Below are 23,694 nucleotides of genomic sequence, written 5' to 3' on the forward strand. Positions count from 1 at the left end.
ATCTTTTCAATGGCTCTCCCTTCTCACCTTCCTGTGGGTATATATTTAGGGCACAGGGATCACACTCACGTGCACACACACACAAACATGCACACACATGCACATGCATACAAGTGTAAAGCACAAATACAGAAAACAAACCTGAAGCGTCTAATAAAGACCAAACAAACGGGAAAGCCACGGGTGGGAGAGCACATGATTTAGGAGAGATTTTGAGTGTCCTGAAGTTTTTTTAAGTGAAAAGTCTCAGTAATGAGATCCTCTTGGCAACATTCCTTTATCATTGCAAAGGAGACCCAGACCTCAAGTGATAGCTGGTATTGACTCTCAAAACTGCCGTCATCCTAGATGGGCAACCAAGTACAACTAACATTCTCACTATCTTTTGTATATTAAGTACTGCCAAGGTGCCAGGCATTGTTCTGAGCACTTTACTTGGGTGAATTCATTTAGTTCTGAAAATAGCCCTATTTAATGGATACTATTAATATGCCCCTTTGTAGGAGGGGAGGCTAGGACACAGAGAGTTTAAGTTATTTATCCAAGGCCCAACAGCTAATAAGTGCCAGTATGAATCCAGAACTTTTGCTCTCAACTATAGCTAATGCTAGAAGAGATTATTCTTTATTATTATTTTTTCCTTAACAGGGTGATCAGGGGATTCCAGGAGACAGAGGCCCACAAGGTGAACGGGGAAAACCAGGCCTTACAGGCATGAAGGGGGCCATCGGTCCTATCGGTCCACCAGGAAACAAGGGCTCAATGGGATCCCCTGGCCACCAAGGCCCTCCAGGCTCTCCTGGCATCCCTGGCATTCCGGTAAGTAGTGCTAAGAGCCTAGGGCTCCTGACTTGTACTGACCATGTATCCCTTTTACAATGAAAGCAATGATAATGCCTTTCAAATAAATAAAACAAACCTAAACTGGTCCCTGTGAGGGCAACAATAGCTGTCATTTAAAGTTATGTGCCAGATCCTCTACTAAGCACTTACTATACATTACCTCATTTGATCTTCATAATCATTCTGGAAGGATTGGTATCCTTTTCAGCCGACTTTTATAAACGCATAAAATGAGTATTGACTTGCCCAAGGTCACAGATTTATTAAGTGGATCAGACCCAGGTCTGGATGGCTTCAAAACCGTGCTTTTAAATACAGGTACTATCTCTAATGTCTCTATACTACACAGAAACCACATATGCCTGTTTCATACTGCTATGAAACGTGTCCGTTTCATACTCTATTTTGTTGACTATCAGAACAACAAATCTGCCACGAGTAGTGCTTTGAAGTAGAAACCACTTAGGCCAAGAGTGTTTAGTGAAGGAAGCCCACATCTTTATTAATCCTCAAGAGGAGTGGTGAGTGGCTATTCTGCAGAGGAATTTAATCTGAAAATATCCATGTTAGGAAGAAAGGAGGGTCCTGAAGTGAAGTAGGGCAGTTAAAGACACATTCTCCTCAGATAATCAACCAATACCAGATATAAAGCAAAACTGAGTTTTCACACAGTTTTCATACTTTATTTCTGGCCACTCTCCTGAAACTCCACTTCCATAAAGCCTGTGTAACTTCAGCTCTCGGTGTTGTGTCAGTAATTGGTATTAGATGCATTAACTAAAGTTCATTAATGAAATAGAACATTCTTGGAATTATTCTGTCCTACAGGAATCATCACTTTATAAGCCCGTCACATTGGATTGCTTTTATTTTTATTTTTTGGCTTTCTAAGTCAGTTTGTTGTTACAAATGAACTAGCACCATTGTGTTAGGGAACCCCACAACAATATTGTTATCACATATCTACACACAGACAGGATAGAGGAATTTTCAGTGAAGAGTGATGAGGAACCTACCCAGGAATGTTTATAAATTAAGGCTCACTATCTAATTAGGCTCTGCTTCATTCTTAAATTCATATTGCGTGGCGATTTTCCATAGAGCTTCCAACTCTCTCATCTGACCATCTTCTGTTAGGGTCTTTGTTCATGTATATATCTCAAAGTGGATAGTTGGCAGTGGGGCTTATTGCCTTTGTCACAACCTCCAATCTTCAACATATTGTCTTTAATGCCACACATACACCCCTGGATAATAATCACCAACTACGAAGAGTAATAAAATACTTTGAAATTCTAACCATCAAGAAAAAAATAATAACTCTTTTAAAAATATCAAGGTATTATAATAAAACCTTACTGTTATAAATGTTAGATTCTTTGTCAAATGCATGTGGATTTACTTCAACAGGTGGAAAATTCAGCTGACATTATTTGCCTGCTTCCTTTTACCAGATCCCAATTAAGAAAAGAAAATTACTTAATACCTATATACTTGCAATGTGTAAGTTACAGAATAAACTTTATGATGAAATGGGTAAAACTTGCTTTTGTCCCATGAATACAACATTTTTGAAAATAATCCAGCATACTTGCAGTTCTGTTCCAGGTTGTCTTCCTTTGAAAATACATTGTATCAGTTAGACATTGACTTTGCCATCCAGGGATTGGCTAGAAGTTATTGTGGTTAGACTACTAACATCATGATTACACTTTTTAGATTATTTAACCTTATAAAATGAAGTAATAGGAATGTCTTCCCTAACCGTATAAAGCCATGTGTCTCCATTTAATAGGAAACCTGTTGATACCACTGATTATGATTCCAGCCCATAGCTTTTAAAGCAATTATGCACTTCAGCTTCTTCCCAGAATTTGGTCAAAGCAACACATATTTATTGCCCAATATAGTCAACTGCCAAAAGCATTTTTCTTGATAAATGGATCTCTACAGAAGTTCCAACCCAATATTTCTATTCTTTATTCATTTGTGCTATGCTCTATTTTAACAGACCTTTTTTCTTCCTTCTTCAGGCTGATGCAGTTTCATTTGAAGAAATAAAGAAGTATATTAATCAAGAGGTCCTAAGGATTTTTGAAGGTTAGATTTTCTTAATAACATTTTTGAATTTTTCACTGATTCCCACCTCCCATCTACCGTGGGGAATCCCTCCAGCAACATTCTCGAAAGATGTCCATGCCACAAAAACCTTAAGGGGCAGCCCATTTTATGATGGGACAGCTGTTTGATGAAAATTGTTCTTTACACAAAGTTAACTTTTGCCTCCCTGGAACTTCCTTTCATTATACCTGCTCTGTAAAACAACACAGGTAAAGTACCTGCTTGTACTCACATGACAGCCCTTTGAGTATTTTTCCATATCCCTCATACTTATCCTTAGTTTTCTCTTTTATGAAGTAAATGTGTCTAGCTCCTCCACTATTATCACCCCTGGGAAACATTTAATTTATAAATGACTCTCATTTACCAAGGAATATTTTGACCAATGCAGAGTAGTGTCTTTTTATTTAGACCAAAGTCAGCAAACTGAACCCCCTAGCCAAAGCCATTGCCACCTGCTTTGTACAGCCTACAAACTGAGAATGGTTTTTGCTTTTTGGTCGGGAGCGGTGGGAATGAGTTATATTTTAAAATAGTTTTTAAAAATCAAAAGAATATTTCATGATATGTGAAAATTATCTGAAATTTGAATTTGTTTCCATAAATAAAGTATGCATATTCCTTTACCTCTTTTCTCTGGCTGCTATCCCACTACAGCAACAGGACTGAGCAACTGTGACAATATGGTCCATAAAGGCTTAAATATTTACTATCTGGCCCTTGCAGAGAAAGTTCTGACCCCTGCTCTAGATACTTCAATAATTCATCCTAAGATGTATTGGTTTTTTGAAAAAGGCATCCGTATTATTCTGTTGATGCATTTTGAGTTTTCAGTTAACTAACAGCCCTGGATCTTCCTTGTTAAAATATTTTTAAATGAGGTGTTTATCATTATGGACTGTGTGTTTATTTTTTAAATCTAAGTGTGTGATCTTATGTTTCCTCTTATTAATTTCAAATCATTTGTGTTCATATCTTGTTCCAACCTGAAGATGTCTTTTGGAATGTTGTCTCTTGTAGAGCAGGTTGGCTGACCCTATGACTTTGTGTCACGCTAAATTTCATAAGCATGCCATCATTCTAGTTGTTGATAGAAATGTTGACTAAAAAAGCCAAGAGTCAAGGATTAGGTCTTTCTAAATGCCACAGGATTCTTTCTGTCCACTTGTAAATCATCATCTAATCTATTATTTAGTGAGCTCTGAATCCATTTCGTTGTCCTAAAACTCACCCTACATTTCTTTGTCTATTTGCAAGGAATTGACAGTATCACGTGATTTTGACAAATGGTTTGCTAAAATCAAAATCACTCTTCTGAACTATAAGATTTAACAAACAAATCCATGTTAGCTCTCATGGTTCTTACTTCCTTTGCTTAGCATCCACAAGCCAAAAATAGATTGTTGAATTTTTTAAGGAATAAGATTATAAGATGCCCCAAGTCAATCTTGAGTTCATTGCTTCAAACATGGAATCAGCTCTTCTCCAAGGAGTCTTGATTATTTTAAATAATAATTGCAGTAGAGACTGAAATCTTGGTGTTTGGATGCACATTATCTTGTTTTATATGAGAACTGGAAATACAGTAGAGTAACACTGGGACTTGTAGCTACTTTAATCACAAAATAGAAAAAAAAAAATGGTTTTTTGGTGTTATTTGTTTGTTTGTTTTTTGAGATGGAGTCTCATTCTGTCACCCAGGCTGGAGTGCATTGACGCGATCTCGGCCCACTTCAACCTCTGCCTCCTGGGTTCAAGCGATTCTCCTGCCTCAGCCTCCTGAATAGCTGGGATTACAGGCACCCGTCACCAAACCCGGCTAATTTTTGTATTTTTAGTAGAGACGGGGTTTCACCATGTTGGCAAAAAATGTTTTTTAAAGGTCAAGAATTTATGCTGTTGATTTTAATTTATCTTGATCTTTACTAAGTATCTTTATCATGCTCTGATATGACAGTTTACTAATACATTTGTCCACTCTTTTGTTGAGCTACCAGTAATTTTAATGTTGCCCTTATATTTGGAAGTCTTTTCTCCCTTCCTTCTTTTCCTTCCTTCCTTCCTTCCTTCCTTCCTTTCCTTCCTTCCTTCCTCTTTCTCTTTCTTTCTTTCTTTCTTTCTTTCTTTCTTTCTTTCTTTCTTTCTTTCTTTCTTTCTTTCTTTCTTTCTTTCTTTCTTTTCTTTCTTTCTCCTTCTTTCTTTTTACCCTTGAATCAAACATTATGGACTATACTCTAAACTTTGCAATCCAAACACTCATTTCCCCCTCAGTAAGTTTGAAAACAGACAACTGTTTGAAAAAAGACATCTCAGGCTCTTCAGGGGAATACTGAAGAACATACTCATGGCTACATAATTTGCAGTGTTCAGTGCACAGTGAAAATGCTGGTGCACTTGTTAAAAAATGATTAAGAATTTTAAGACAGCAACAGTAAAGCCGTAAACTAAACATGGGGCCCTATGTGACTGCATGGGTAGCATGTCCATGAAAGGCAGTCCTGGGGAGAGGACATCTAGGATCTCAGATAGTATCCATGCATTTAGTTGACCTCAACCATGAAAAGAGAAATGCCAGCATATATGTGTTTTTGAATTGCAATCTAAAGTTTTCCTTTAACTCTTAATCTCTGTGGGCTCTAGTGTCTTTATTGATCTTTTATCTCAGGGAGCTTTAATCCTGAACTTCAATCTCTTAAGAGGCTTTAGATAAAATCATATATTTAATAGTCAGTAATTAACCCATTTTTTGGAAGTTGATTAAGAATGTCAGAAAATAGGCCAGGCGCGGTGACTCATGCCTGTAATCCCAGCACTTTGGGAGGCCGAGGCAGGCGGATTACAAGGTCAGGAGATCGAGACCATGGTGAAACCCTGTCTCTACTAAAAATACCAAAAATTAGCCAGGCGCGGTGGCAGGCGCCTGTAGTCCCAGCTACTCGGGAGGCTGAGGCAGGAGAATGGCGAGAACCCGGGAGGCGGAGCTTGCAGTGAGCCGAGATCCCGCCACTGCACTCCAGCCAGGGGGACAGAGCAAGACTCTACCTCAAAAAAATAAAAAAAAAAGAATGCCAGAAAATATAACCAAGCATTTTCAGAAAAAAAAAAAGGGGGGGGGCCTTTTGAGATATAGAAGGTGTTCGTTTTACAAGTCCATCAGACACTGGATGAAGGTGTGGCTCCTGGCAGCCTGCCCTGTGCATTCAGCAGAAGAGACGCTTCTACTTCCTCCTGGGGAAGGCTCCCAGGCCATTCTGTGGCTCCTCTCAAGAAGGGCTATCAGTCTTCTGAGGAGGCAGGTCAGCGGAGTTGGGCCACTCTCCATCTGTCTTGGGGCAGGCTCACCAGGCTTCTGCTTTCTGAGAAGCTCCTCCTCTGAGTCTGAATCCTTCCTCTCTGAGTTCCTGCCCCTCCTTCCTCTGTCAGAGCCCACCTGCCTGGAAGCTGACAGGTGCAGTGTCCTCCCCAGGTCTCTGGCTTCACACCCATCTCTCCTCCTGCCTCTCTGTCTCTTCCAGCCTGGCCAGGTCCAGGCGAGTGGCTGGACCCCCACCAGAGCTAGTAGTCCCTCAGAAACCACAGGTGTCTTAGCCTCAAGACAATATTTTAAAGTGACCCATAAGGAAACTATTTTCTGAGACTTCTAAACTCTGAGACTCCCTGTGTGATATCCCTCTCCTTTTATCTCTCTTGACACTAGTCCAGCAAAACTGTCCTCCCAAACAAAACTGTGCCTGAAACCCAGAATTTAGTTATTTAGCATTTAAGTTAATTTGTCCCAAGATCATTTCAATTTACTCCATTTAATTTTCCACTTAGAAATCACCTTTTCCATGGCTTCTGAACACCATTTACAAAAAAGAAAAAAGAAAACTCCATTTTCACAAATCATAGAGCCCCGAGGTCACAGTTACCATTTTCAGAAAGCTTTTTCTCTAAAAGCAAAGATTAATTTTCACATGTTAAAGCAGTTAAAGTTAAGTAGTACAGACAGCTAACTGCTACACTTAAGTAGCACCCGTCTCCCTCCCTTTTTCTTAGTGGTTTCACAAGAGACAGTGTCAACAACAGCTAATGCTATCTCTGCTCCACGCACCCCTGCACATCTGCAGCCTCGAGGGCCATTCTCTCCGAGCGGCAAGTCGCAGACTGTCAGCCCGGGCTTGAGGGAGTCCTTGGAAGATCCTGCTCTCCAACTTTATCATCCCAAGTGTCCAGATTACACCCTCTAGTGAAACCCTAGACCAGGATGACCCAAACTTTGAACCCTCCTCTTGTGGCTTTTTAACCCCCTTTGGGGCTTCCCAGGTGACGCCACTGATACAACACCCTGCAAATCTCACACCTTGAGCTATTTTCCAGACCACCTAACCTCCCTTCAACTTCCTGGTGCCCCTTCCCAAACCTAACTGTGGCGGAAAGAGATGTCTTTTCACCAATCCCATGTCTAGGTTCCAGATTGATCACTATGCACGAATATATATCCTTTCTGAAGTTCAATTAAATCCCCAATTTGATTGTCCAACAAGTCAAGTCCTTTTGCTAGTAAAGTGACCACACAGGACAAGGACAGATATCATCCATGTGTCTCAGCTTAGCATTTGGCTTTAGGAGGGCTTTCCAGCTGCCAGTGATGCTGCCCACACAATGGAGGGTCTTGCCAGATCTGAGAAGTTTAATTCTTGCTATTACACTGTCCTATTATGCTTGGGAATTTACATCGACATGCAGGAAGAATTTACCAACCTATGCAAAAATGTGTACTAACATCTGGCTCTCTCGGTTCTTGAGTCAGACATGGGGCCAGCAAGCCCACACCTCCAGCTGTGGGAGAAAAGAAAGATTAAGGCTAAGTATTCCTAAACAATGTTTCTGCCTCTAGATTTTCAGTGTTCAGAAAATCCCCTTACCTATGTTTTCTTGATTTTTCATATATATATTTCATATATATATGAATGTGTGTAAATATGTGTGATCCTGTTTTCTTATTCCAAGGTTGTAACATCTTTTCTTACCTCTCTATAACTAAGATATTCATTTATATATACATATTTGTATATGTACTTACTTGTAGACACATCATCTGATAAATATACATCATTGATGAGATATATATATATATATATATATATATATAAAGAGTTTAAAAACATATTTTCCACTACATAGTCTCCGTTTCTTCCAATTTGCTGCTTTCTGTTTTTTTGGTTGCAACTCTGTTGTTCAGTTTATAGGATTTCCTCAGTGTCCAGTAATCCTTGGATGTCTGCATACATAAGAGCAGGGTTTTAAAAACCGATTGAAAGCTGTGAGTGAACAGTGGGGCTTGCCAACCTCGAGTTTCACTCAAGGTAGCCCAGTTGGACTTTTTAAGTGAAGGACCCTTAATTTCAGTGTCTTTAACTCTTTCCTCTCAGTCTGGTCAGATTCCCCCGCGGAGACATTTCACTTCCTGCCTGGCTGCGAGCTCAGCTGCTTCAGATTTTCAGTTTGGAAGCCTGAGTCTCAGTGGAGCCTGGGCTCCTCAGTGCAGAGGCAGACTACTACCCTTTTCAGATAATAATAAACCTTCAGCATCTTGCTAGGGATGGGGACAGGCACCTGCCTAGCTTTATAGAGAAAGGAATTTCAACAACTACTAAAACAGGCTTTCAATCCGTGCTCCTTATTTTAGTTCCCCTCTTTCACCCCCACTTCCAGAGGTAACTTGTACTGCCAATTCTAAGCCTTCTGAGGATTTTGTAGTTTAGATCAAGTTATTCCTCTACTTCTAGTCTAAGAGTTTAGTTGTCTTGAGTTTGCTAAGTAATGTATCACTCAACCATCTGGTTCTCACCTCCCAAAATTGTGCTGATATTGTCTCCTTTCATATGCTCCCCCATTCTTGTCTGTTTATGCCTTTAAGAGGATTGTTTTGCTAGGATTCAGGAGGTAGTTAAAGCAGATCCATGTGTTTAATCCACCATCTTTACCCATGATAGTTCAAAGCAACATACTCATAAAAGTGGCGAATGATTCAGACAGAGACAAATGAAGTAGTAACCACCTTTGGGTCATAATGAACCACAAAATAAATATGAATCCACCAAATGATACTGTTGAATTAACAGTTAAAAATGAAACTAGAATATCATTATAAAAATATCACAGGAAATTACTCTTCTGATATTTTTTCCCTTTAGGAGAGAACTGTATTTAATTTTGATTTCCACATTTAGGAGACATTTATGGAAAAGCCCTGAAATAATGGAACCAAAAAGAGATTTACAAAATAGATTGTGAAGCCTATGAGTAAAAGTTATTTAACCTGAATGCTGATATGTAACAATATGACTGATTTCCCAAGGGAAATACTCATTAACTGCTCTCTGTTTCCATAATGGGTAGCAAAATGAAATAAATTGAAGTTATACCAAGAAAATGGATAATCAGACATTTCCATGGGCATTCGGAAAAGATTAATTTCTGTCTTTGAAATATTTACAAATTTTATCTGTGAAATAGTAGACACGGGCCAGATGACATGTGTGTGTTCCTTCCTCCTCTAAAACACGTAGTTTATCATCACATTAATATTAATGTCTATATTATAGTAAGGAGCCCATTCTCCAAAGAAGCCAAGCTTTGGTCTCATTTGTTAGAGTGACTGCTGTGGCTTTGCCTTGGCAGATGGCAAATGTGTGTTTGGTTTATGCATGCTTATATCTGAACTCTTCAATTTCCTGCCTCATTAGAAAGCATAGCCAAAAACAGTTTAATTGACTGAAGATCCCTGAAAACAGAGGAAAAGCAATTAAGAATAAAGGCCTTTACAATTCATTTGGATGCTCTGAAACATATTATTGTAAATTATAGAGCATTAGGGTAGGGTTCAGAAGAGGTAATTACCCTTATGCTAAATGACTGTTTCTGAGTGTATCTCAAAGCCAGATAATTTACAGCTAGAAGTAGTAAAAATAATTTTCTGTTTTGCTAAAAATATTAAAAACCACCAAAGTACTTCTAAATTCAATTCACATATTAAAGAAGAAAAATTAGTACTGTGAATATTTGTGTTTCAACATTGAAGGTATTTAAAGAGACATGTTTCAAATTAAGAAAAATTGTACTGAAATACATCTCTCCTTTGAAGTGCAGAACAACAAATATTATGCAAAGTTTCAAACTGTGATTATTGAATTTCATATTTATTATAAGGCCCCAAGTTCATAATTTGATGTAATAAAGATATTATATGTACATTCAATATGATGATTTGTAAAACTAAAACTATATATTAATTACCTATTTGTTTTATCTATTAGTTACTAGAATAAGATGTATTAATATCAACCAAACATCCCAGGTAGATAGTGAGGCAGTAATACTGGAGGGCAGGTGATTTCATATCACTCCTTGTGACCAGCATCCATTAGATCCCTGTTGGCCTCCCATTCATCCTTCAGTCTACAGCCAGAGATTCTAGTCCTGTGCAGGTTGTGGTATGTTTCCATTCTGCTTGCTTTGTGACATGAGAATGTGAATGTAGGTGATTGCTTTTTGGATAATGACAGTCAATGCTTTATATCTATTGGGGCTTTTCCCTTAATAATTCGATATGAAAAAATAATTCTTTTTCTTTCTTAACCAGTATGGGCCTACATTGTTTTTAAAGGATTGTTTTAATTGAAAACTCATGGGAAAACAGATTTTCCTCAGAAGTGATTTACTCTTTATTTTAAAATTTACATAAAATAAAAGATACATATCTGTTTAAGTATGCCTTTGCAATTCAATTAAATCAACTAAAGCGAGTGAAAAGACTGGAGAACGTGGAAGTAACTCTTTACAAGATCTATATGATTTGGGCTTCGTGTTTTCTAACCGACGGCTATAGTTTCTACTATGTTGTGGTCTGTCATTTGGTCTTTACTTACAAAATAAATACTAATTTCCTCAGTAAAAAAAACTTTTCTGGAAGATTTGTCTGCACCAAACCCAGAGTGAAGTTTTTAAATTAAATATTCATTCCTTACGACACACATGTATCTTTGAAAAACTATGTGTAAATTATTTCAAAATAAAACCATTTAAATTACTAAGAGATTTTTGAAGAAGTTATGCAAAAAGAAAAAGAAAAAACAATGTGGCTAACTTCTTATCATGGCAAGGATAGAGCCTCCTCAAGTTTTCTGTTTGAAATCTAGTTGTTCATATATTAGATTTTTTTAATGTGAGGTATACCAAATATAAACAAACCAAGCAATTTTAAGAAAGACTCCAATGATAGATCATATTTATAATGGCCCTGGAATGAGTTAATGATTTTACCAAAATTAATTTTATATGGTAGTAAAATATTCCATATGCTTTTTTTTTAGTTATCTGTTGCTGCATAAGAAAATACCTCCAAATGTTGGTGGCTTAAAACATTTATCTTAGATTTCACATTATAAACGTTTATTATCTCACATTTTTTATGGGTCAGGGGCTTGAAGTGTTGCTTAATTGTATGGATCTGGTTAGGATCTCTCATGAAATTGCAGTCAGGATGTCATTCAGAGCTACAGTCATTTGAAGGCTTGACTAGGGCTGGATGATCTGCTTCCAAGTTCATGCACGTGGCCACTGGCAAGTAGCATCAGTTCTTCCCCACGTGGGCCTCTCCACAGGACTTCTTGGGTGCTCTCACTCCATGTCAGCTGCCTTCCTGCAATGAGTGATCTAAGAGAGAAAGCAACTAGGAAGCCACGATGTCTTTTATGACCTCATCTCTCTAGTTGCCCACTGTTAATTCGGCCTTTTTCTTTTCACTAGAAATGAAAAGTCTAGCCCCCATTCAAAAATAGAATTAAACTCCAACTTTGGAAGACAGTGTCAAAGAATTCATGAATATATTTTAAATTACCACACATACGTTCACAACCTTGCTGGAAAGTGCCTTAAAGTTATTAGGAAATCATTTTTTAATGTGAACCTAAACTCTCTCCACATGCCATTACCACAGGTTAGATTCCATGCTAGTGTTCTGTCCGCTAGATGGTTACATCTCAGAAGCACTGAAAATTCTCAGACTTTCTGAGTGACACAGCTGGTCTGCATCTATACACAAACAACTTTGTGCAATTGATTTTATTTGTGTAATCAAAAAACTCAGCAGTCAGACCAGTTGGTAAATTAGATGTGCTCAAATTAAAAATTAAATCTTTTTGTTTGTTTGATTTCATGTATCTTGAAATTTTTTGACATAAAATATTTCTGTTCCATGATATATTATTTTTTCTTCTATACATGAAGAGAGGATGGCTGTATTCCTATCCCAGCTTAAGCTGCCGGCAGCAATGTTGGCTGCCCAAGCTCATGGGAGGCCTGGGCCACCAGGAAAGGATGGGTTGCCTGGGCCACCAGGAGATCCTGGACCCCAAGGTAAGTCTTCAAATGTAATATTGGCTTATTGATTTTTAATCTTCTGTATTTATAACATGTTAGTCACAGTTAAGGAAAAAAGTATGTATGTATATATGTACTTTATATGTTATATATACATATATGTAATATATAAAATGGTTTCATATGTAATCTCTTTATAATATTTGACATTCTAGAAGTAGATGTTTAACTATTACTACTTCAGATTTAAAACCAAATGAGAACTCCGTCTCAAAAAAAAAAAAAAAACACAAATGAGAGTTACCTGGTATTCTAAATGTATTGTAATAATAATATTTGTTATAACAATAACAGCAATAATGTGTGTTTATATATCATTATTATCTAGGAATCTTAGAATTTTTTAGGCCTCCCCTTTTGGTGTAAGTTAAACAAGTCTCCATCATCTTAGGATCTTAAATAAACTGGGGAAAGAGTTTTAGGAGACTCAACTACAAATAGTTATTTGGTTCTAAAATACATTTTTAAGAAATTTTAGAATCTTTCTGCTTTGGATAAAGCTTGTGGGTGGTAACTTGAATGTTAAAGAATTTTTCGCATGATTTCTAAAGTTCTTAAAACCCAACTTATATTGGCAAAAAATTTTGTTCCACTTATGACAACTTGACAAGAGACATTATCTTAAGTATAGCTTAACTAAATTAATCTGACAAAGCCATTTTCTAGAAGCACGATTAGCAATCCAGCCAAGTGGCCAAATAGGCCCAGGCTTAGAAGAGTCAACAATTCTGAAAGGGAAATATTAAATTCAGTGAGTACATATCATGAAAGATAAGACCCCAGGAAAACTGCTTCTTATTGTTAACAATGGAGGATCTCAGGTTCCTTCCTTGAAATAATCAAAAGCAACTTGTATAAAGAAAAGAGGAAATTAACACTAAAATAAGAATGCAGTCCAAAATAATATATACACAAAGAAGTGTTTTTCTGTCACCAGTTTCCTTCCTACTGCTATTCTGTAATATTGAGCCTTGTTTTCTGAAGTGTCCCCAAGTGACTGATGTGCCCTTCCTCTTCTGAAGGAGCAACACCTGTTCAGTTCCCAGTAGCAGTGCCTGTTAGTATCCTAATATAACCTTATAACCTATAACCATGATTGCCAAGTCTTTGCGTTTAATTAGCACAATATAAAACAGGAACAGTTAAAATCTCTCTAGTTTTTTTAAAACCATACATATATTCCACCATTATCTTTAGATTATAGTGAAGTTTGGCAGATTGATGAAGGAAAGAGAAAATAGGATGAGGAGTAGCCCTCTTGTATACACTATTGTGTAGAGGGGGCTAATTATTATCTTTTGCTAGTTGGGTCTGTTCTGAAGTCAGAGTATATGAGACTGGCATGCAGATCTCGAAAGCTCATCTGAAAATGTGTAATGCCACAAGTCACATGAAGAATAAGCAGCGTTAACACCAATAGGAAGAAAACTTTGGATAGATCCTTCAAATAGTGGTAGTTTGAGAGGACAATAACAGTGGAAAATTGAGATGATCAAGGAAAACAGCTCTGGAACTGGAGTCTCCTGTTCCACTCAAACACCTGGCTTCAGACACCTCACAGGTGCTGTGAAGGCCCATCTGGAAGGCTGTCAGTCAGAGGCAGTTCTAAACCCAGAGTATCAGTGAAACTTTTGGAAACAATCCCTCTGTTCACCACTCCACTTGCCCTTCCTTTTGCAAAGGATTTCTATGGATTTTATCTGCTGTTGTGCCTCAAAGATTTAGACTACTTCTACTCCTGATAGGGCGTCTGGATGCAATTCTTGAATTTGGAATCATATCCCCACATGATTTCCAGTTTCTTTGTGAACAAAGGTTTACTAAAATTGTCAAAACTTTTGTCTCCCCATTGGGTTTCTGACAACAGACATATCTTGACTACAACTTAGTAGATGTCTCCTTAACCTTTCCATAATACTTCCTTTTCAGTATTTGTTAGATTTGCCTAAAATTTAGCAACAAAAATAAATAAAACTTGCAAAACATAGAATTCATTTTTAAGGAATATTTGTTTCTTAAAAATATTTGTTTTTAAGGAATGTAAGTACAGTAGGCATGCTGTACGGATAATCCTGTTTAAAGGCACAGAAATCTCACTGAAAAGACAGAGAATGAGAGGCTGCTGTTTAATTTTTGGTGCCTCTACAGAAGTGCACAAGAAATTGAAGGATTTTTCTCTAGTAGATAAATAGGTGTGACGCGCTCAGAAGATGAAGTTATACATGTAACTTACAAGCTTTGCTGTGCTCGATTTAAGTGTTTTTTTTTTTTTTTTCAAAAAGGAAAGAAAAAAATGCATTTAAAATCACCAGTGACCATGTAAACCTCAGGTGCTATTGTCTGAATTAGTCCTCTTAATGACACAGCATGATTGAGTTTAAAAAAGAGTTGAAGTCAGAAATGCAACATAGGTTGGGAAGAAAAGGTGGCTTCTGAATATGACACAGTGTGTTCTGCCACTCATCCATCCTGTCTGATGGTGGCTCCTCTGAAATATCTAGAAGAGACATTTTGTTTTGTTTTGTTTTGTTTTCAGTGATTGTCAGGGAAGAAATCCATTTGGTTCCGAAATATATTTTTAAAAAATTTTAGAACCTTTCTGCTAATAGAGCTCATGGATGGTAACTTTTGAACTTTAAATAATTTTTCATGTGTCTTCTAAAGTTTTTGAACCCAAACGTTGCTTATATTGGCAAAAAACTTTGTTCCACTTATGACAATTTGACAATATTTATTATCTTAAATATAGCTTGACTAAATTAATCTGAAATTTAAAATTAAAATTAAGTGGTTGGTTTGAAATATGCACTATGGAGGCATGGGCAAGGACTTCATGTCTAAAACACCAAAAGCAATGGCAACAAAAGGCAAAATTGACAAATGGGATCTAATTATACTAAAGAGCTTCTGCACAGCAAAAGAAACTACCGTCAGAGTGAACAGGCAACCTATAGAATGGGAGAAAATTTTTGCAATCTACTCATCTGACAAAGGGCTAATATCCAGAACCTATAAAGAACTCAATCAAATTTACAAGAAAAAAACAAACAACCCCATCAAAATGTGGGCAAAGGATATGAACAGACACTTCTCAAAAGAAGACATTCATACAGCCAACAGACACATGAAAAAATGCTCATCATCACTCGCCATCAGAGAAATGCAAATCAAAACCACAATGAGATACCATCTCACACCAGTTAGAATGGCAGTCATTAAAAAATCAGGAAACAACAGGTGCTGGAGAGGATGTGGAGAAATAGGAACACTTTTACACTGTTGGTGGGATTGTAAACTAGTTCAACCATTGTGGAAAACAGTGTGGCGATTCCTCAAGGATCTAGAACTAGAAGTACCATTTGACTCAGCCATCCCATTACTGGGGATATACCCAAAGGATTATAAGTCATGCTGCTATAAAGACACATGCACACGTATGTTTATTGCGGCACTATTCACAATATCAAAGACTTGGAATCAACCCAAATGTCCATCAGTGACAGACTGGATTAAGAAAATGTGGCACATATACACCATGGAATACTATGCAGCCATAAAAAAGGATGAGTTCATGTCCTTTGTAGGGACATGGATGCAGCTGGAAACCATCATTCTCAGCAAACTATCGCAAGAACAAAAAAACCAAATACCGCATGTTCTCACTTATAGGTGGGAATTGAACAATGAGATCGCTTGGACACAGGAAGGGGAACATCACACACCGGGGCCTATTGTGGGGAGGGGGTAGGAGGGAGGGATAGCATTAGGAGATATACCTAATGTAAATGATGAGTTAATGGGTGCAGCACACCAACAAGGCACATGTATACATATGTAACAAACCTGCACGTTGTGCACATGTACCCTAGAACTTAAAGTATAATAGAAAAAAAAAAGTAAAAAAAAAAAAACAAAAAAAGAAATATGCACTATGGAATGAGTCCTTTATTTTATCTTTAGGAAAGGACAAAAGTATAAAGGGGTTTTGTAAAGTTTCCTGTGTTTATTCTGAGAAGCAGGAGACATATAGACAGCAGTGAGAAAATCGACGTGAAACTGTGAGAAGTACAAAATTCATGTTGAAAAAAGGAAGAGCCGCACCTACCGAGATTCTGATCGTGAAAGCTTGAGGATCTGCCTTCAGCACCCTGATCTCCACCTTCAGCACCCTGATCTTCTTAAAGTGAAAAGAAAAACCATTCGGATTCTGAGTTGCATTGCCTCATTTGCCGTTTTTCTAAGTTTCCAAAGGGGTGGTTGTTGATGTCTTTTTTAAATTGAAAACACTTCCAAACAGCTTTTAAATTTTAGCCATCCCATGGGGTTCTGAGTATTGGCTTCCTGCTGCCTTGAGAGGACTTTCCTTGGTGTCCATTCCCACCTGGGGCTTGCAGCACAGGGCCTCATGGCTGGTTCTCCTGGTTATGAGCTAAAATGTGCCACATCAGAATAAAAGAGACCCCAAGAAGCATGATTCAGCTGAGTTCCCCTATATAAACAGGAGAGGCGAATTTTCCTAACAGACCTTATTCTTTCAAGTGAGTTTTCTGAGAAAAGACTTCACTTAAACTTTTTCTCAAACACAGCTGATTCTCCATCACCTCTTCCATTCAAGGAATAGATACCACACCTCAAGCCCTACTCACTTCAGAAGGAACCTCACCTGTGGGGTCAGTAGGAAAAAAACAGCTACATTCATTCCCTGCACCCTGCATCAGTTCCAAAAGGACAGTAGTGGGAGTAGTTGTTCTTTCTTGTGCACTTTTAAAGTAATTGATCATACATACTGTTTATAGGAAGCACTTGTGATGTATAGATTCGACCTTTCAAATTTATTAGCATTAGGGGCTTTGGATATGGGAGGACATGTGAGTGTGTGTCAGAATGACTGAAGGGCACTGCTATCAACTGGTGGACCAGAAGCAGCGAGGCTAAACAACTTGTAAGGCACGAGGCAACCCCTAACCCCACCCCCACCATGCCCACCGTAAACAACTATCCCTCCTAAAATGCCAATAGCATCCATTTTCTGGCCTTTTTCCGGTATGTATACAGGTGCACAGATTTACAACTTTAGAAGTAAATCTCTGGAGTCAAAACTGAAATCTTCCTACTAGAAATAAACACAGTCTACCACCTGAAAAACTACACCAAGCACCAGGTTTCATCAATGACAAGTACCTCTAGATGCTTTCAATTAGGACACTGCTGGTGTTTTGTTTTCCTACATGAGCTACAGTTACATCAAGCTGTCCTCCTGTAGACTTTTTTTTTTTTTTTTTTTGAGTCAGAGTTTCACTCTTGTTGCCCAGGCTGGAGTGCAATGGCCACAATCTCAGCTCACTGCAACCTCCGCCTCCTGAGTTCAAGCAATTCTCCTGCCTCAGCCTCCCAAGTAGCTGGAATTACAGGTGCCTGCCACTACGCCCAGCTAATTTTTGTATTTTTAGTAGAGATGGGGGTTTCACCATGTTGGCCAGGCTGGTCTTGAACTTCTGACCTCAGGTGATCCGCCCACCTCCGCCTCCCAAAGTGCTGGGATTACAAGTGTGAGCCACTGTGCCTGGCCCATCCTGTAGACTTATTGTCTATGGAAATACATGTCTCTTTGCAGATAGACCTGCCTCTTCCAAATTTAAAGACAGGCCCACGCTGAAGAGATGAAAACCTTAATTCTATAAATGGGGAAAGCTGTTATTGACCTTGTTAGCATTCCTACCAGGAGTTTGTTATGAAGTAATAAAAAAAAAAAAGGCCCTACAGCTTTATGGCAGCCCTCATAATGAATGAGCTTGGGACCTTAACAGGAAATTCAAGAGTAGAAAGTTCTTCTGTACTCGTGCAATTCAGTCGCTTTATCTATTAATAACAAGTAATTATTAACCTAATGAACTGAGAAATTTGTGCAAAGAAATTGTTACATTTGACAGGAGAAGGGTAAATGTTACCTTATACAAATACACAAATTACAGTTTCTTAATTTGTAATACCACATGAACTGAAATGCATGTGGAATAATATATTTCTGCATTATATTGCAAATCCGAGAGCTGCATTTAAATGAAATAGGTAAGTTTTAGCAAATATATTCTCCATTTGGAATTGTGTTACAGTCTTGCTAATCCTCTTACTAATCAAAAGTTCATGTATCTTAAATTATTATTCTTTATTCCTCATATTTTTTTTTTTTTTTTTTGAGACGGAGTCTCGCTCTGTCGCCCGGGCTGGAGTGCAGTGGCCGGATCTCAGCTCACTGCAAGCTCCGCCTCCCGGGTTCCCGCCATTCTCCTGCCTCAGCCTCCCAAGTAACTGGGACTACAGGGGCCCACCACCTCGCCCGGCTAGTTTTTTGCATTTTTTAGTAGAGACGGGGTTTCACCGTGTTCGCCAGGATGGTCTCGATCTCCTGACCTCGTGATCCACCCGTCTCGGCCTCCCAAAGTGCTGGGATTACAGGCTTGAGCCACTATTCCTCATATTTTTAACCTGTAATCTTAAGTACTTACCGAGATAGCCAAGGGTCAACTTTATAACTTTTCTATAATAGTGGGACCTGAGTTAAATTATCAAATATACCTCAGGTAATAAATATTATTTTACTCCAGAAATGTTTAAGTAATGGATTTGGGAGGGTGCTTTCAAATGACCCTAAGTATACACATTTTTTCCTGCTGTTCACATACGTTAAATGAAGGTCACTTATATCAAAGAAATCCTGGAAACATTTTAAATTTGAATATAGATCAACTAAGGCTGTTATGTCACATGTCAAAGCCACTGTTCTCTCTAGGATCTAGGATTGTATTAATATCTTTAACACAATTTTCAAATATAAATATGTGAAGGTTTCCTGCTGGTGGGTGTATTTCTGCTATATACTTCAAAATATTTTTAACATATATTCTTTTTTCCACTAGTTTCACGTTTTTGATCAGGTCATACATAAAAAGCAAATAAATACGCGTGTGGTGATTCCATTGCCAATGTTGTTCAGATAATAATGTGCACATTGTATGGCCTAGTCAAAGTGAAAATGATAATCCTAAAAACTGCTATCTAATTCTCAACAATAATGGGAAATAATTGATCATACATACTGTTCACAGGGAGCATTACATTTTCTCCTCCTGCCATGTTCTACTGTAACAGCACACCTTTATGAAAAGGCACAACTAAGTCACAGCCTACTGTTTCCTACTGAGATGCTCTCCTACTGATATCTTTGCTGTGTGTCCACATGAGTCTGTACGGCTGCTCTGTCCATTTGGGACAAGGAGTGATCTTTAAGGGGCTGTTTAAGTGTGAAAAAGTTGGAAATAAAAACTCTATTTGCCGTCACTGTGAAACTCTTACAGCATGGAACATTTCATTCAGACAAAGTATTACATGGGTGCCAATGTATAAAACACAGATAAAAATGCTTTATGCTTTTTATAAGCAGGGATAATGACTTCTGGAGGCACAGATTTCTCTGTACTCTTGTGGCTCAGCCAATAGCAAGCATATTAAATAGTAAGAATAATTTTGTTTTAAAATATAGACAGATCTTAAACCTAATCCATTTTTGTTGAAATCTCTTAAGCTGATGGAATGCATTTGGGAGACTCTCAGTCTCCTCTTGTTTCCTAGCTTTCTGAAGCTCCTTTGGAGTTATACACTGCCACATTCAAACATGGGGTGGATGTTTAAACGTTACTTAGAGCAGATATAATGTTTATAGTCGATCATTTGAACACAGACCTGACTTTTTAGATAAGTTAACCCACATATACTCATGCTCTTGTTATCATTTATTAGAATCTTGAATTATTTGTTCCTTTCATTTCCTTTAATTCTTGGAATAAGGTCCATAATCCTATTATATTATCTTGTTCTCATTTTAAGAAAGACTCTTGCAGTATACTTCTTTCATTTAGCCTATACCTCGCCTTCAATCAGAATTCCTACTGAAGAGGGCTCACACAGCTTGTCATAGCTATTTGCAAGATTGATTTATTTAGGTATCATTTTCAGAGCCAAAATCTCGCTATCAAGAGTTTGACTAGGCTGGGCGCGGTGGCTCACGCTTGTAATCCCGGCACTTTGGGAGGCCGAGGTAGGCGGATCACGAGGTCAGGAGATTGAGACCACCCTGGCTAACACGGTGAAACCCCATCTCTACTAAAAATACAAAAAATTAGCCGGTCGTGGTGGCGGGCGCCTGTAGTCCCAGCTATACTCGGGAGGCTGAGGCAGGAGAATGGCGTGAACCTGGGAGGCGGAGCTTGCAGTGAGCTGAGATCCGGCCACTGCACTCCAGGCTGGGCGACAGAGCCAGACTCCGCCTCAAAAAAAAAAACAAAAAAACAAAAAAAAAAGAGTGACTAGTTGGGGCCGGGCGCGGTGGCTCACACCTGTAATCCCAGCATTTTGGGAGGCCAAGGTGGGCAGATCACCTGAGGTCAGGAGTTCGAGAGTAGCCTGGCCAACATGGCGAAACCCTGTCTCTATTAAAAATACAAAAAAATTAGGCAGGAGTGGTGGTGAGTGCCCGTAATCCCAGCGACTCAGGAGGCTGAGGCAGGAGAATCACTTGAACCCAGGAGGTGGAGGTTGCCGTGAGCCAAGATAATAGTGCCACTGCACTCCAGCCTGGGTGACAGAGCAAGACTCTGTCTCAAAAAAAAAAAAAAAGTTTGACTAGTTGGAACTTTTTATAGCAATTGCATGTTTTTTAAGATCCTCATTGCCCTATTATACCTAATCTATTTGATATGTAAGTTTAATATGTGGTTAATGCAAAACAATTAGCTAATCTACTATTTACGTTAAGCAAATGTATCACATAATTATCACAGACTCAGAAAATGGTTCTTGTGTGTGCTGTGTTGCCATAGAACCCTTTTGGTGTGCCTCTTTTTTGTGTATTTCTCACTTAGGCTACAGAGGACAGAAGGGAGAAAGAGGTGAACCTGGAATTGGGCTGCCAGGGAGTCCAGGTCTTCCTGGGACTTCGGGTAAGAGTGATATTATCTTCACAACACAAGCAAGCCTTTAAAAATGAGAACCATGCTTCCCCCTAGGGTGCTTATATGTCAAGTCGAGTGATCCATGTTGGCTAGAGGGTGGGAGAGAGGAAGGGCCATATGTGATCTGCATTGTGATTTTTTTTTTTAATGTCATTAGCTCTGGGTTTGCCAGGCTCACCAGGTGCCCCAGGCCCCCAGGGCCCCCCAGGACCCAGTGGAAGATGTAACCCAGAAGACTGCCTCTATCCTGTGTCTCAGGCCCATCAGCGGACAGGTGGGAAATGAACACACCTGAAGAAGACTTGGTTCCTGGTGACACCTCCTTGCCATTGGAGCTATCTTAATACCATCAAACCCTCATCATCTGTGGGTTGCTCTTTTTTTTTTTTTTTTTTTTTTTTTTTTTTTTTTTGGAGTAAGCCAGACATTAAAAGCAACCATTTGAATCCTATTCCTATAGCAATTGCAAATCAGCATTTTTTGATTTTTCCCAAATTCATTCCATATGTTTTGCTTTACAATTGCTATGATTTTTACTCAGAGTTTTATATGAAATATGCAAGTAAATCTTATCGTTAGTTCTTCTTCAAAAGGAAATTGCATCTTGTGACTTAGTAGACTGATGATGATATCCATTTTGTAGACTCATCAACATGTGGTTGGCCTTTGATTTCTGAATTTTAAAGTTTCAGACTTTAAGTTTTCTTGGTGTTTAAATTTACTATCATTGCTAAACATTTTGTCAACTTTTTTGATATAGTGCATTGCTCCTGTTGAATGTTTTTTGACTACTTTTTATAACTTAAGAATTTTTGTACCATCTACATCTATCCTACTTATGCAGAAAAATAGGCAATAAGAACTTCATTTTACAACTTCTGTTGTCAAAAAAAAAAAAGAAAAACCACAGGAAACTGTTTTATCAGGGAGCCCAAACACCCAGCATAGCCAACTACTGAGATGATTTTGTTAATTCTGTATAATGATCTCAATTCAAAGCAATCAGCACTGGCATGAATAAGTGGTGCATGAAAAGGGAGTATCAAATTCCAGTTGTGTATGAGTTCTGCAAAGAAAGCCTAATACTCGGTGGTCCCCTCACTCAGTTTCTCATTTTGGTAAACAGAAAGCTGTTTTCCCTACAAGGTGCTTGGTGGTGAAGCCACCAAGCTGTCTTCGGTACTCTTAAAGCTTCAATGGCCTAGCAAGATCTTTGGGCCCTTGTATCCATCATCCTTATGACCTCATCACCCTCAGACTTTAAGACAAGAAGCCACCATCAGAACAAAGGATGGGATACGTAACGAATGGACTCACTTGTCCTAGAAGATGGATGTGTAGTGTCAGCAAATGCATATTAAGAAGGTGAAACCCAAAAGCTCTTAAGGAGAATTATATTTCTCCAGAAGCTGCAGCAAGAGGTACAGCTCAACAAAGGAAAACCATAGGACCGCATATGCAACTAGTGCTCAGACCAAAGAGTTCACACCCACTCCAAAACCGTGTCCTCTGAAAAGAAGCAAAAATACAGTGATCATCAAATGACTAAACAGTCTTTCTATTGATTAGCTGTACATTCATTGAGGAACTGTTGGTTGGCAGGCACTGATTCTCCAGAATAACTGGGCATGAGGATGTTGCAGAAGTTAGACAGTGGGTCCCACAGATGTGAGAACATGCCGCGAGAGCCTGCCGGCCACAGCAATCAGGACTCACTCCTCTTCAGGGAGCAGTGCAGATTTCAATTTGGCTAAAACAGGATGGGATGATTGCTTTTGTCTGTTTACTGAAAAATGAGTTTAGAAAGGCTAGCCCACTGAAGTTGGAAAAAGCTGTGAACAGAGTTGTGTCTGAGGAACATGCCTAATTTAAGGCAGGGTTTGTTCCAATGCATCCGTGATTTGAACCGGTTTTTCATTATAGATTAATGAACTGCTGGTCAGGTACTGTCTACAATGGCTGTGCATACCTACAACATTTTAGGTATTTCATATTGAATTATACTGTATATTTCAATTCCAAGTTTATTTTATTTTCCAAGGTTATTTTATTTATTGTAAGCGTTTTGACATTTTTTTTTCATTTTCTTTCTTGTGCAATACCTACAATGGTGCTGTGTTTTAAACTTACACAATTGGAACATACATATGTGTTTTCTTAGTAAAATGGTAATTTATCCCGAAAAAGTGTACATAGATCTAAAATTCGGTGCTATGTGTATATCTTGAGCTTTTAATTTGTTGAATTTCTAAACGCTTACAACTTATCTGCCACTCATATTAATTTACTTGAATTT

At 38.4% G+C, this 23,694-nt stretch overlaps 1 protein-coding gene across 1 annotated transcript in view; it reads left to right on the forward strand.

Moving 5' to 3' along the window:
* Positions 1 to 23,181, forward strand: part of COL19A1 (collagen type XIX alpha 1 chain) — a 330,775-nt gene extending 307,594 nt beyond the window's left edge. Inside the window, exons 47-51 of the mRNA XM_025382187.1 lie at positions 649 to 819; positions 2,877 to 2,943; positions 12,238 to 12,366; positions 21,309 to 21,386; positions 21,556 to 23,181. Of these exons, the coding sequence (XP_025237972.1) occupies positions 649 to 819; positions 2,877 to 2,943; positions 12,238 to 12,366; positions 21,309 to 21,386; positions 21,556 to 21,683 (573 nt within the window). The 3' untranslated portion in view covers positions 21,684 to 23,181. The remainder of the gene's footprint in view (positions 1 to 648; positions 820 to 2,876; positions 2,944 to 12,237; positions 12,367 to 21,308; positions 21,387 to 21,555) is intronic.
* The last annotated feature ends 513 nt before the right edge of the window (positions 23,182 to 23,694 follow it).

The sequence above is a fragment of the Theropithecus gelada genome, chromosome 4, assembly GCF_003255815.1.
Source record: "Theropithecus gelada isolate Dixy chromosome 4, Tgel_1.0, whole genome shotgun sequence".
Lineage (NCBI taxonomy): Eukaryota > Metazoa > Chordata > Mammalia > Primates > Cercopithecidae > Theropithecus > Theropithecus gelada.